The 15911-nt window shown below is 33.7% G+C and overlaps 1 protein-coding gene across 2 annotated transcripts; it reads left to right on the top strand.

Annotated features, from left to right (window-relative positions):
* The first annotated feature begins 5446 nt into the window (after positions 1 to 5446).
* On the top strand, positions 5447 to 14587 carry LOC132299082 (pentatricopeptide repeat-containing protein At2g13600-like). Of its 2 annotated transcripts, XR_009480011.1 has the most exons (6): positions 5447 to 8081; positions 8234 to 8396; positions 9952 to 10052; positions 10492 to 10542; positions 13253 to 13373; positions 13946 to 14587. XR_009480011.1 is itself a non-coding variant. In XM_059795531.1 (2 exons), the coding sequence occupies exon 1, from the start codon at positions 5932 to 5934 to the stop codon at positions 8065 to 8067; it is 2136 nt and encodes a 711-aa protein (XP_059651514.1). In that variant the 5' UTR covers positions 5447 to 5931; the 3' UTR covers positions 8068 to 8081; positions 8234 to 8537. The 2 variants fall into 2 exon arrangements, 1 of the variants encoding a protein (XP_059651514.1); XM_059795531.1 differs by lacking the exons at positions 9952 to 10052; positions 10492 to 10542; positions 13253 to 13373; positions 13946 to 14587 and having other exon boundaries at positions 8234 to 8537.
* The last annotated feature ends 1324 nt before the right edge of the window (positions 14588 to 15911 follow it).

Genomic DNA, 15911 nt, shown 5'->3' with positions numbered 1-15911 from the left:
TTATACTAAGTCACGTAATTCGCTCAAACCATTGGCGATCCATTGCTCCACGCGCGAATTGGCGTTTTGAGAGCGAATTCGCCAAAAATTCACGCTCTCATATTTTTGAATTCGCGAATTCAATTTAAAAATTCGCCGGTTTTTTAAGTTCAATTCAATGAATTATGTAAGGTAAAATCGCGTATTTTGTTCAAAAATTCGACTATTTTTGACAATAAATTTACGAATTTAGTGTGAATCTTGAGAAATTTCGATTTTACTCCCAACTTAAATAAACCAAATAAGGTTAATTATGTCAAAAAATAATCAATTTAATTTAATCAAGTAAACTTTGTCCTTTATAGATAAAAATCAAATAATATAAGTTATATAATAATATACTTAATATTTAATAATACTTAGTAACTTACCTTCATTAGATAATACTTACGTAACTTACTTTCATTAACTTTTAGGTTTGGAAGTTTGGATATTTCATGTCTATTTTAAAGTTTAGCAGTAGATTCTTTTATTTTTTAACATTGTTATTTCAAAGACAATGATTATCATCTTGAGAGCTTAAAGCAGGTTAAATGTATAAAAGGCATACTTTTAAATATTTATTTTTCTGTTATGCCCTATTCATTGTTATGTTTTTATTTTTATAAAACAACTTGTTTGATTGTCATGTTTGTTAATTTATGCATTTTTATAAAGTATGTTATATTGGTTGTGCATATTTAATTCACTATTCTGTCTTCTTATTTGCATGAAATTTATTTAAAACATATATTTATTATTATAAATTAATATTTTATATATTTATAATGCGGCGCACCCGCTCTAAGATTTTTTGGAATATGCCGCTCTCCCGTTCCCGCTCTATGTGACTTAGTTTGTGACAAAGGTTTTATAGAAACTATTTTTATAAAAACTATTTTTGTAATTTGAATTTTATTAGGTAATTTGTAGTTTTAATTTTATTAGGTAGTAGTGTGAGTATGTGAGTGATGTAAATTACATACGCAAAGTTCAATTTAATTGGAAAAATTGCAAAGACACTAAAATCTACATATACTATATATCTCCAACAAAGTGGTAAATGGTCAACACATCTTAGAATCCAATAATATAAATCATAACCATACACAACTCAGGGTCCAACTGCCTAATGAAGTGGGACTGCGCCTAAAAGAATAGTAAAATGGCAATATTTAGTTCAAACAATTTCTACTAACAAGAGAATTAGGATCTCACAGGTGAAAGGGTCCCTCTGGTTTATAGAGATTTATAGAATTCTCAACTTCACTCATTTTTTCCTTCCTTTATACCTCTATTTATAGGCTTGATGACATGTGCCCTCTTGATTGAATTTCAAATAAAATAATTAGATTTTCTCTTATTAAAAAACTTATAATAAATAGATAAATAGGTAATTTGTGTTAGAGTTTTATATAAATTCTTTAAATATATATTTGTCTAATGTGATATAGTTTTATTGAAAATATAAAATGTAATTTATGGTAGAGTTTTATTTAAATTATTTTATTTTCTTAAAATGTATCATTAAGGAAATCTAATTAGACAATGATATATTTAAAAGGTAATTTGTGGTAGAGTTTTATAGAAATTCTTTTAATTTTTTTTTATATCAATTAATAAATAATTTTTTATATATATAATAATTGTATAATTAAATTTTCTTTTATTAAAAACTCATAATAAATAGATAAATATATAATTTGTGTTAGAGTTTTATAGAAACTCTTTAAATATATCTTTATCTAATGTGATATAGTTTTATTGAAAATAGGTAATTTGTAGTAGAGTTTTATTGAAATTATTTTATTTTATTTAAATATATTTTAATAATAGTCGTATAATTATATTTCCTTTTATTAAAAAACTCATAATAAATAGATAAATGTATAATTTGTGTTAGAGTTTTATATATATAACTTGTGTTAGAGTTTTAGAGAAATTCTTTAAATGTATCTTTATCTAATGTGATAGAGTTTTATTAAAAATAAAATAAGTAATTTGTGGTAGAGTATTATATAAATTATTTAATTTTCTTCAAATATATCATTATCTAATTAGATTTCCTTTTATTATATCAATTAATAAATAATTTTTTATATTAATAATATTCGTATAATTAGATTTTTTTTTATTAAAAACTCATAATAAATAGATAAATAGGTAATTTGTGTTAGAGTTTTATAGAATTTCTTTAATTATATCTTTGTGTAATGTGATAGAATTTTATTAAAAATAAAATAGGTAATTTGTGGTAGAGTTTTATATGAATTATTTTATTTTCTTAAAATATATTCTTGTCTAATTAGATTTTATTTTATTTCATAGAAACTCTTTTAATAATAATATAGATTTACTAGGTAATTTGTAATTTGAATTTTATTAAGTAATTTTTAGAGTTATATATGAATTAATAAATATATTTTTTATTAATAAATAAATACTGAAATAATGAAATACTGAAACTCTTTACACATTTGATAATAGTATAGATATGTTGTTTTTTATTTTATTTATTTTAGTAATAATATATACACCATATGCAAAAATGCCAAGCTGAAAGTCAACTAAAAAAACTTGTTTTTCTAAATAATATGAATGAAATAATTATTTGATTTAGGAATGATATTTTCCACCACTTTTCACCACCTTTCACCACCACCACTGTCGCCGCCACTGCTTTCCATTACCACCATCACAGTTTTTCACCACCACCACCTTGCACCACCGCCACTGCTTCCACGACCTCCACCGATACCACTTTCCACTACCGCCACCACCACCATTGCCTTCCACTACTACCACCACATTCAACCACCGCCACCGCTACCTCCACCTCCACTGCCTTTCACCACCACCACAGTCACCTCCATTGGCTTTCACCACCTCCACCTATATCTTTTTCTACCACCACCGCCGCCTTCCATCAATACCATTACTGTCTTCCATCACTATCGCCGCTTTCCAACACCATCACCACCACCTACATCACTACTGCTTTCCACCTCCACCACCATCCACTACTGCCAGGATTCTAGAGTTGTTTTGATTTGCATGATCATTTTCTTATTGTGTGGAGGACCATACTTGCTTATTTGATGTTAAAATTTTGAGAGATTGCTTGGAAATAGTTAAAAAATTACAATTTATTTTTAAAAAATTATAAAAGAGTGTCATTTTGTTAATTTAATTCATTTGTTATTACGAGGGATATTTTGGAAAACTCAATTTGAAATTTATTCCATTATAAATTTTAAATTAGTTAAACCAAACAATAGAATGACAATAATCATTTTATTCCTACGCATTTCATATTTATAACCAACAATATAATAAGAATGACAATTCAATTTCATTATTGTACACCAAATGCAGCATTACTGGCTATCTAATGAACTTACACTTATTCGGGAAAATGATTAAAATCTGATCAATCATTGAGATTCAAATTAAATGTTTGGGAAGCAAACAAGCACTCGAAAGTACTCGATAAAAGTTAAGATGCCACTAATTACTGTAATTCTTAAGAAGACAAACACACTATTATAAATGAAACATGACCAATTATTATTTTGATATCTACAAATGTAATTTGAAATTAATAGTCAATAGACTCAAAAACATCCATTGTATTTGGAATCCTTTGAGTTGCAGCCCTAATTTCATTTTTCAGGGGTTTATTAAAAATTTAAGAAATTATAATTTAATTTGGTCTCTAAATTACTACTCAAATTTAAATAAAGAAGTGAAGCCCTTGTTTACAAAATAATGCTTTGTTTGAGAGTGCATAAAGGGCCGGCCGGGCTGTGATTTTGGGAACTCAGGACTATGCCCAAATGGTTTCAGCTGTTCAAGACTTCGGCGGCGCCTAACGTTGTGGGCTTGGCATGGGCTGGGTTTCATGCTTTTTTTGAGAATGACTTCATTCGATTCGAACTTTACATATAAAAATAAAATTAAAAAATGGACCTCCTGAAGAGCAAGTATGATTACAACGGTCATCTCCTGACTAAATCTATCTAGAAGATGACCAAGAAATTAATTATTCAGTTGTGACAATAAATTAAAGGAAACTTAATTCTTAATGCATTTAAAAATTAATAATTATTTATGTGTGGCAATAAATTATTTTAAAATTTAGCTATAAAAAGGTTATGACTCTTGTGATGGTTGCACCCTATTAAGGCTTGTAAATAGATTGTAACCAAATTGATCACAATTCATATTTAATTTATAAAATTATTAAATTATCAGATTGAATGTTTTAATACATATTCCAACTAGTTAAATTTAGATTAAACTAGGTCTAATTATTTGAGATGAAGGGTTGTTAATATATAAAATGGTGCATCATATAATTATGCAACTAAATAAATTACATAATAAATAATTAATATAATTAATCTAATAAAATAAATAATTAATATAACATACAATATAATAAATATATATTTATTTATTTAGTATTACTAAATACCTTTTAATTTATATTCAATTTGTTAAGAATTGTCTCGCACCACTGTAATGTGTCCGTTTAAGCCCACTTAATTAGGAATTTTTGTTTATCCAATTTAATGCTTTTGGTCATGTACAACCATGTATTGATTATGCATATATATGATGGTCATTGTTTCATTATCTTTTATAACATAAACAACTACCGCCATAACTTTGATGTTTTATGACATATTGTGCAATTAATTTAAGTACCTGAATTGGTAGATTGAGGGTAGTGTTCTGTTCCATTTTGCTTGACCTTGTATATTTTATAATCAGTCACTGTCTTTTACATGCATAGCAGCCCGAGATTAATTATGTAGGGATTGGGATGGATTAGCTTAAACAACCTAAGATTAGTTAGACATTCATGGACAAAAGCCATCACAGATGACCTCATAACTTATGTCCTGTAACTGTGGTTCCATGAGCAAGCAAGCAGACCAAAGTTATTATTCAATGCATATAATAATGGAATCATGATATGGCCTATGACCATTTAGTAATCTAGACACACACACTCACACTCACACTCACACACAGATATATATATATATATATATATATATATATAAGGAAGGAAAGCAAAAATAAAATAGGGAAGGAAAAAAATAAATGATCTAGTAAACTCTTATTTGGGAAAAAAATATACAGAAAAATAAGGGAAGTGCATATTTTTGTTACACTGGTCAAAAAGAGCAAATTGTATAATTACTATCTTATTATTATTTCTAAATAAAAAAAAAGGAGCAAAAATTCTATTTGAGGGGTTAAAGAACATATCCCTTTTTATTCCAACTCTCTCAATAATGTGTTAACAGATACAAAATTGTGTACAACTTCGAATATACCTTTTTCAGCTATAATTGGACCTCCAATCATTAGAAGAAAGACAAAAAAAAGAAAAAGAAAAAAGAAGGGGGGGGGGGGGGGGGGGCCAACACCAACAACTATGAAGCTTGATTTGACCTGCCAGATTAATTCACTCATCTTTGGAGTTGTTAGGTCATTGTATCGTATTACGGACTGAAATTGAACAAATTTGTACTGTGGGACTTGAATGAAATACACTGTGACGTTGTTGTTGAGTTAAACTGAGACAAAAATTAAATTTGGGACTGTGATTTAGTTTTGTTGGGTTGCTGATTTGTGAACGGAGGATTGGGCAGTATTGTTGTTGTTTTTGTTGAGGAGTTTGGGCAAATGTGAAAATTGGAAGTGTCTTTGTGCCCAAATTTAATAATTACCCAAAAGCTGATTGGTGGTCCACGTTGCAGATGGAGTGTTTTGATGTACAGTGAAAGAATTAGTGCCAAGGTTTCTGATGTTTCAATCTGTCAGATCAACATGGTTCATTCAAATGATATGTTGGCTATGTTCATCGTTCAATGAACTATTATATCATGAGATTATGGAATGAAAAGACATGGACTGTTTACACAAGTTGTTGGTGACCTCTCTCTCCTCAACTCATCACCCTTGGCAAAGCTATTGGATACATGTCTCCGCTCAAAGTCAGCTCGGGACACCCGTCGTGTCCATGCCCGCATCATAAAGTCTCAGTTTTTCTCAGAAATTTTCATCCAGAATAGGTTGATAGATGTGTACGGAAAGTGTGGCTGTTTGGACGATGCACGCAAGGTGTTTGATCGGATGCCCCAAAAGAATGCTTTCACTTGGAACTCGGTTTTAAGTGCATTAACAAAATCGGGTTCTCTTGACGAAGCGGTGCGGCTTTTTCGGTTGATGCCTGAGCCCGATCAGTGCTCTCGGAATTTAATGATCTCAGGGTTGGCTCAGAATGATCACTTTAAGGAATCCCTTGATTTTTTTGTTGAGATGCATAGGGAGGATTTTGTACTGAATGAATACACTTTTGGTAGTGCTCTTAGTGCTTGTTCGGGTTTAGCGGATATAAAAATGGGTACCCAGATCCACGCTTCAATATCAAAATCTCCGTACTTATTGGATGTTTATATGGGGTCTGCACTTGTTGATATGTATTCTAAATGTGGGAGTGTGGCTTGTGCTCAAGAAGTTTTCGATGGGATGAACGAACGGAATATAGTGACATGGAATAGCTTGATAACATGTTATGAGCAAAATGGTCCAGCAGATGAAGCTATAAAGATCTTTGTGAGGATGATGGAATGTGGGCTTGAACCCGATGAGCTCACGCTTGCCAGTATGGTCAGCGCCTGTGCAAGCTTGTCATCAATCAAAGAAGGTCAGCAGATTCATGCCCGGATTGTGAAAGTTGAAAAATTTAGGGATGATGTTGTTATATGTAATGCATTGGTTGACATGTATGCAAAATGCAGTAAAATTAATGAAGCTAGATGGGTTTTTGATAGGATGCCAACTAGGAATGTGGTGTCCGAAACCTCCATGGTGAGTGGTTATGCAAAAGTGGCAAGTGTGAAAGCTGCAAGATTAATGTTTACAAAGATGATAGAAAAGAATGTCATATCTTGGAATGCACTAATTGCAGGCTATACACAGAATGGGGAGAATGAAGAGGCATTAGGACTCTTCCGCCTCCTAAAGAGGGAATCTGTTTGGCCTACACACTACACCTTTGGTAATCTCCTCAATGCATGTTCAAATTTAGCTGATCTGAAGCTTGGTAGGCAGGCTCACACTCATGTCTTGAAGCATGGATTTCGGTTTCAGTCTGGACCAGAGTCTGATATTTTTGTGGGGAACTCTCTAATAGATATGTACATGAAATGCGGATCGGTTGAAGATGGGAACCGGGTATTTGAGAAAATGGTTGAAAGAGATTGGGTTTCATGGAATGCCATGATAGTAGGGTATGCACAAAATGGACATGGGACTGAAGCTCTTGGAATGTTCAGGGAAATGTTGATATCTGGAGAGAAACCAGACCATGTCACTATGATTGGGGTTCTATGTGCTTGTAGCCACACGGGGCTGGTTGAAGAGGGGCGCCAATATTTCTTCTCAATGAGCAAGAAGCATGGTATAGAACCCATGAAGGATCATTATACATGTATGGTTGATTTGTTTGGTCGAGCCGGTTGCCTCAATGAAGCGAAGAAGTTGATAGAATCCATGCCAATGCAGCCGGATGGTGTTGTCTGGGGATCTTTGCTTGCTGCTTGTAAAATTCATGGTAACCTTGAATTAGGTAAGTTTGTAGCCGAGAAGCTCCTAGAGATTGATCCTGAAAACTCTGGTCCCTATGTTCTCCTCTCAAACATGTATGCTGAGCTTGGAAGATGGAGGGATGTTACAAGAGTTAGGAAGCTTATGAGGCAGCGGGGTATTATTAAGCAACCAGGATGCAGTTGGATTGAAATTCAGGGTCAGGTGCATAATTTCATGGTGAAAGACAGAAGACATCCTCAAAAGAAGGAAATTTATCTACTTCTGAAAATTCTTGCTCAACAGATGAAGCTAGCTGGTTATATTCCTGATACTGGTGATGCACAGGCTGATGAAGAGCAGAACAAGTCAGATTTACCTCATGTGACCAATTGGAAGTACCAGCAGTTGCTGCCGTTGCATAATTCTCACATAATTCATTAAATGCTTTGTTCGTGGTAATTTCTTTCACAGTCTGTTCTCCTATCTTTATACTCTTCATTGGAATAAAAAACACAAACAAATTCGGTTTTTCCAGTTCTGTACAATATTAATTATGGATAATGGTATGTCATAATGTTCTCCCTCCATTTTTTTTTTCATTCTACAGGCATGTTAGCATTATATTTATTCTTCCGCTGAGATAAATCAAGAAAATGGGCTTGATTTTTGGAATTCTCATATGGACGATCGTCGGGATCGTGTTGATGGCTGGTTGGCGTCATATGATGAGTTATCGAAGCAACAAACGAATCGCAAAGATATAATTATCAGTGACAATTTTGCTCTATATCTATATCTATATAGACTGTCTATCTCTACTCTCTCTCATCAAAATTTTCTATCAATCTGTCATTTTTGTTTACTTCTAGTCAAATTTTCATCAATTTGTGATGTTCTTTACTTATGTTCAATTGAGATTTTTGTGATTCACAGTTAAGTCGTCTATGTGAGTGATGAGAATTGTACCCTATTTCCATTGCTTGCAATGCAATGGTTCAATATCAGGAGTATATTTGTCGCTGTTACTTCAAAGACAAAATTGATAATTATACATAGTGATGGATTGCCCAAGACTTTCTTTATTTTTCGTATGCCAAGAGAGTGTCAGGAAATAAAATGGACCTAGAAACGTGTTTGAATTTTTTCCCCAGAGGTGATCTTTTTTGGGTGACAAAAATCTTTGTTGTTGGGACTTCTTTACCACCTCAGTTAGGATTAATTGTTGTTTTGACTGCATAAGTTCTTGCCATTCTTCTAGACAAGAGTATGCAGTACATTAAATTGTTATTGCAATATAAGACTTGAGCAATAGATGTGACGCTCATAGATTTTGGACTAGGAAAAAGCCAACTGCTGCTGCACTGGTTGATCTGCCAACTAAAAAAGATACTTGTTTTAGGATTGTTCCATGAGAAGAGGTTTATGCAGCAAACATATCGATTTAAACTATTTTTGACTGGATTTACCTCAAGTATTTGATGATATCTCTAGGAAGCAATTCAATATCAAAAAGGGAGGAGGGATTTTTTTGTCATAATATAGTGAATGGAGAGTCCTGTGAATTGGGATTTGCCATTAGATTCTGATGATCACTTTGAAGATTAAAATATATTTCCTGTGGAAATTTAGATTGTATTGTTGTCATTTAACAGTTACCGGAAAGAATAACCTCTGAATGTTGCAGTAACACTTGATGAAAGAACATGCTTCAAACTTGAGGATGAAGTCATTTTGAATAAAATCTCTCACAAAATATCTGCTTATGGAGGGAAAATGTTGGAAAGTCATGTGAAAAAAATTAGATATTGTTTTGTATGCTTTGAAATGTAAAACAAGTAAATTCTTTTTTATGAGAAGAAATTCAGAAAAAATTATTACTCATTAAAAAATGGACTAGGCGACGGTGGAGAAAATTAGTGAAAGTTGCATACAGAATGAATTTTATTGGACTTTCTGACCTGCTTTTTTCTTCAGTCCATGACTAGTACCAGTTGTTATGCAACTATTGCTTATGAGTTATGACTCTCTTGTTCATATTGCTTGATCAATCCTTCTTATCTGATTGCTGACTCCATATCTGTTGCAGAAGTACCATTATCAGAGAATTGTTGATTAGGGTTTTTCTGGCCATGTACATTAGATGGGCTCATACTTTGTAGTTTTTAATAGTTTATCTAGCAAATATAACGTTAGCAAAATTGATTTAGTTGTTGTTGCTTTAATTTTAAGCAAATACTTCTTTATTTTGAGATATGCATTCATTTTTGGATGACTGTTGCTTATTATAACAGTGTAAATTCGTCATTTTTTTCATTTGTCTGACAGACAGCTGATATAAAACACCTTGGGTCCCTCAACAGAGATGACCTGAAGAAAATTTGTGGTGATAATTTTCCTGAATGGATATTTTCCCTGTTTATGAACAGGTTAGCATATTTTTTGTCTGTTCAGTTACCTATTGAAGCTCTGAATGGAATTCTACCCCCTTCCCTTTTATCTTCTCCTACACAATCATGGCCATATACTTTATTTAGTCTGCCTCCAATATTTTAGCTACTATTATCATAATGATCTCACTCGGATCAGATCTAGTGGTTGTTGAACATTGCAGTGTCTAATATTGGTTTGTTACAATGATGAATGTTTTGTACAGTTCACCAAATTGTCTTTAGTAATTTCATTAAAGCTGGAGTGTCACAGAATATATGTTTTTAAGCACGAATGGTGAAAGATGTTGCGAAGCCTAAATGAATTACTTTATGAAATGGTTTAAGAGATGTTCATTCCGTGAAGTTAAATTGATTTTGTTGGTAGTGAATGTATCACGTTAATGCCCTGTTTTCTTTTTGTGGCTCTCTCTTTCAGGTGAAATGGTTGAATAAGTAGTTGAGCAAACTGTGGCCATATGTTTCTGATGTAAGCTTCTCTGCTTATTTTTATATGATCTACTTTTGTGTGTCAATTATACAATACCACTCGTAATAGAACGAATCCTTGTAAGATAGGGCTATATTGAGGGTGTCGAACCTCAAGGATCGTGATGGTATTGTCAAGTATAAAATTAATCCCTATTTGATTTAAATGAAAGATGATTTTGTGATATCTTTATTTCTAACGCAATTTTGAAAACAAATTAAACTAAATTCTCAAAGAATAAGATCAAGGTAAGAAGGACTTGGGGCTTGACTTCACTGCTAACCTTGTACTATGGTCAATTGTCTCAACTTATCGGGGAATTTACTCTTATGTATATTCGGGAATTGAATGACTACAAGCACATTTTAATTCAATTAAAAAGAATAATTATGAATAAACATTAAGCCATAACCGATCTTTGGTTGGCACGAATTGTGTACCTAACTATTATAATATATGGTGTAGTGCAACCCGTCTTCCCTAAGTACCATTGCATGATCACTACTCCTATAATCACATAAAATAGATGAAGTTTGATTTCAATTATAACAAGATAAATTCTAAGACGAGATTAATTTCATTAAAAATGATTTTAATTATTAAAAACCCAATTGCTTAGTACAACTAAGTCAGTTGCTCACAATCATGCAATCAATATACATAAGTCGTAGAAAACCCCCAAAGTTAAGAACAATCAAACCATGCTACTCGGTTTAGGGTTACATCAATGCCTTAAGAGATGATTTAGTTACTCATAGAAATGAGAGATAGCATCGTTGTTGTTGCAGAAATCTTCTCCATGGATTGCAATTCTTCTTAAGATCATCTTCTTCAATCTTCATTGAGAACTTTCAAAACCCTAAGCCGACAACGACCTTCTCTTTGTGTCTTCTCATCTTCTTTTATAGTGGAGATCAAGTCCCAATCCCTATTGGATGGGTTTTACAGCCTTTGGGGACAATTAGGCCCATAAGGAAACAAAGTATAAGAGAATCATTACTTTCCCGCAACTTTTGGAAACTTCTAAGTGTCTTGTACTCGAACTTTCATCTTCAGTGCTCAAGCTTTGGCTTGTGCTCGATCATTGAAAGGCAATGCTCGAGCGCTTGAGGTTTATGCTCGAGCATTAGACTCTTCTGCTCGAGCTATTTTATCCAAGAAAACACGGCGTCTTTTGGTATTCCCCAGGTACAATTATGCTTGAGAGTGCTCGAGCTTTCAACCCTTGTGCTCGAGCTTTTATAACTTAAGCTCGAGCCATTTTCCGAGATTTGTGTGGCGTCTTTTTATCTTCACAGGAGGATTTGAGCTCGAGAGTGCTCGAGCTTTGAATGGCTGCGCTGGAGCTCTTGATGGCAATGCTCGAGCATATGAACAATTTGCCATTTTTTTCCTTTTCTTTGACAAGTGTTTGGGCATTGAGAATTAACGCTTGAGCTTTTGGAAATGCTCGAGCATTAGGGAGCTGAGCTCGAGCTTTAGGGCACTTTTTCCTCCAAATCTTCCCAGTTGAATCCTAAATCGACTCGGAAGGTCGGGAACATCTCCTTAAGCATCGGGAACACCATTGTAAGCTCAAATCCATAGAATTGTCCGTCTCTTCGGGTAAAGACCTACAAATAGTAAATAAACGAAAACAAACATAAGAACCGAGATATAGGTATTACTAAGGCATTAACAAGTGCAAGTTTGAGGGCTCGAATATGCAAAATATTCAGCGCTTATCATCCACATAATTAGTAGTATAAGATACATGATATTTATTAGCTTTAAGAAATGTTAATGGGATAGTGTGAATGATCCTTCTGGTCCTACTGAAGATTGGCATTCTCTGGTGGCACCTTGCCCACCAATCTCAAAACACAAATAACTAATAATAATAGCAGAAACGTATTTCCTGTGGTTATTAGATATTATTACACTGTTTAAATTGTACATTATTTTTTGTCTTCTTTCAATGAGATATTTATAATTGTTCTTGCAAACTTTCTTTATAAATTGCTCTATAAATATTACCTATTTATACTTCTATAAAGCACTGCATTATAGCCTTCATTCACTTAAAACCTCATCCTCCTCTACCCCCATTTCATGCTGCAAAAGAGTTAATTACACCGACTTCCTTTGAGGAGAAGTGAAGTTACATGGACCTCCTATATGTTTCAGAGATTACGCTTACCTCCCTTGTCAGGAATGTGGCCTCTACTGTATCATTTCATTCCCCAAAGCAAGAGTAATATTGTCTGTATATTGGTTGTTGCTTTCATTTTCGAAATGGAAATTGTCCACTAAGGGGGTGCTGCATTCTTGAAGTTAGAGGAATAGAGAAAAGAGGAAACAACATAAACATCAACAATATGCCTTGCATTAGAATTTAATTTCATTGCAAATCTATTGTAAGTAACATTATTTTTGCATGTATATATGTGCAGTGTGTAGAAGGTTTAAATAAAGGGATAATTTTTTTTTTTTGATAAGTAAATAAAGGGATAATTTGATGAATAAATTCTTGCTTAGAGGAATTTTCTGACATCATCTAATATCTGATTAGATCATTAGATCTATTAGTGCATCATTGCTGTAATCTATTTCATTTTTATTTGGGTTTCCAGCCGTCCTCTTGTTCTCACTTCAATGGTTCAAATTTTAACTTACCCCACCCTTCAATCCAGAAAGAAATCCTAAGAATGTTTGTTGTCTTCATTTTCAGGCCGCCACGGCGATAATAAAAGAATCTGTTGAACCTCTGTTGGAAGAGTATCGACCTCCAGGGATTACTTCCTTGAAGTTCAGCAAACTGACTCTTGGAACTGTGGCACCCAAAATTGAAGGTATGTATTAACAGGCAGTCATTTTACAACATAACAATATTTTGCTTAACATATGGAATACCTGGTTCCTTATATTCTTGCATACATCACATCCATGAATGGCCAGCAAATCTACCATTTTCATACAAGTTAAATTTAACTCATGCTACTGATTTAGGAAAAAAAAAGAAAAAAACTAATGGTATCAGTATTTGAGATTTATTTAGTAAATGATGCATGGCAAAAGTTCCTGTAATTAGTATCTTCCAATCTTCCATCACAGAGTTAGGCTTTTGACACCATCGGTAGGCCCTCCTGCAAGTATTTTGATGGTTCTCTGTCAGTCTCACTTGAGAAAGATGTATTGCATTCTTCTAACTTCTTGAATGTCATTAATGTAAAGAATGTAGCCTAATGGAGTATAAAGATTTCTTGGGCTTTGGATATGTTCTTCATAAGGTCATATAATTAGTGGAATTTTTTTAAAATTATCCAAGTAAGATGATGTCGCCCCACTAGGGGCGATAGTGACTTTGTCCTTTTCTTTCTTTTTTTTTTTTTGTTGTTTTCGTTCGTGATGAAATCTTATTTAGAGATTGCAAGGATTCCAAGAATTTCAACAATTGGAAATGTGAGGTCGGCAGTTCCACATCGAGGACCGTCTTTGTACATCGACGGGAAGTCCGTTGCAGGGAGGAAATCCGTTCTCTCATCTTGCTTGGTCGGGTGTTTTGACAAGGAAGTTGGGGGTTGTGATCGTGTGGAGGAATGGGCTGCGAGAGCATGGAATACGTCCTGTGGAGTGGGGGTTACTCCATTATCTGATTTGCTGCTCCTTTTTAGGTTTCCTTCTCAGGTCGAAGCCCAACGTGTGTTGAAGGAAGGCCGGCGTCAATGGGGATCTGCAACCCTGCGGATCGATGTATGGTCTTTTAGGGTTGGTTGTTGCGGCGTCCTTAGAGAAAAAGGTCTCAAACAGATCCGGCTGTTTGGACTTCCCCTTCACCTATTTGTTGAAGTAGGGGAGTTGTGTGGCGGACTTGTGGGAGCTGTTGCTGATGAAACAAGGGATGCCGAAAGTGTTATATTTTAATATATACAAAAATTAAATTTTGGTCTTTTTGTTTTATTTTTTAATATTATGAAACTAAATGCAATCATTAATAGGGCTCTCAAGTGAATCTGTGCATTTTGTTAAAAATTAAAAAATTTTAAATCCAAGGCATACTCTTTAAATAATTGAACTTGTTAAACTGTGAGATCGTTACTCAAGGCTCTTATGTGTCAGTAGGAGCGGTGACTTAGTCCTGGTGTGTTGTTGGGGGGGTTGGATTTGAATTTTAGTTCTTATCCGTATTTCAAATTAATTCATCACATCCACAATAATGCACAAATAAAAAGTAAAGTAGAACAGAGACGCCAAATTTTTACGGGACCTAGCTTAGTTAGAAACAATCCACCATATGAGAAATTTTTTACGACTAGGTTTACAGTTCCCAAACCCTAGGACCCTTAGTTATCTATTGACTTAGACTGATGCTAAACTTTCCACTCATGTCTCCAGGCCGTCCGTTTGCTCGTCAACTAACTTGCTCCTCACGAATCCGCTTCTCCAATGGTTGTCCATTCTTTTGCTCAGAAATCCGATCGGTTGATTTCTCCATATATTGACGGCTCTCACGCTAATGGGCAACCTGCTCTTTCTAACATATGTCTATTGGCTTGAACATATGTGTATCTGTTTAGAGCATATTTTCATATAAAAAATATAGACAAAGATAACCCTTTAAATATTTTCAAAGGAAGCCCTTTAAATTCCTGAACAGGACCATAAAGAGGCTACAAAGATGACCTTGTATCATAGTGTATGTGATGTAATTTTAGCTTAATAAGATAAAGGAGTATGGGAGAAGAGAATTGATATTTGATGACCAAGACATATTAAAAAGAACATTTTATAAAATTTTAATCTTTTATAATGAGGGATGGATTCAAAAAGATCTTGCAAAGGCAAGTCAAATTGTAGAGAAGTTGTATCATATTTTCAATTCGCCATGCTTGATGCGACAAACTGTTAAGCAAAAAATAGAGAACATATTCCAAAGATGACTATTGCTTAAATATAAATGTTTAGATAAAATAAATGACAAAACAAGAAAGGGCAAGTTAGCCCCCGGTGGACTAGCAGTGATGGTGCGGCTTGGGCTTGGCACACACGAGGTCAGTGTTTGAGTCATCTACCAATCCTTTTAGTTTCGTCGATTAACTTGGTGCTGTAGCTGTGGGGTCGGCTGCAGTATCCCCAATTTGGTGCCCTGTGGGTAGGTCCGAAGGGCCTTGCCTCAGGGAGTTCGGGTTATCACAAAAAAAAAAAAAAAAAAAAAAAAAAAAAAAAGGAGGAGGAGGAGGAGGAGGAGGAGGAGAAGAAGAAGAAGAAGAAAGGGCAACTTAAAAAATGAAGGCATAAATGAAACGTTGGAATTATATATATTGGGACTAGATCACAAAAAATGACTAAAATGGGTTGCTATATGGAACGAAAACTAATAAATGCACCAG

Source organism: Cornus florida, unplaced genomic scaffold, assembly GCF_030987335.1.
Source record: "Cornus florida cultivar Cherokee Brave unplaced genomic scaffold, ASM3098733v1 CherokeeBrave_3.0.0_Hap2_Chr03, whole genome shotgun sequence".
NCBI lineage: Eukaryota > Viridiplantae > Streptophyta > Magnoliopsida > Cornales > Cornaceae > Cornus > Cornus florida.
The sequence above is the reverse complement of the archived record's forward strand: the minus strand, read 5'-3'. Positions and strand labels throughout refer to the sequence as shown.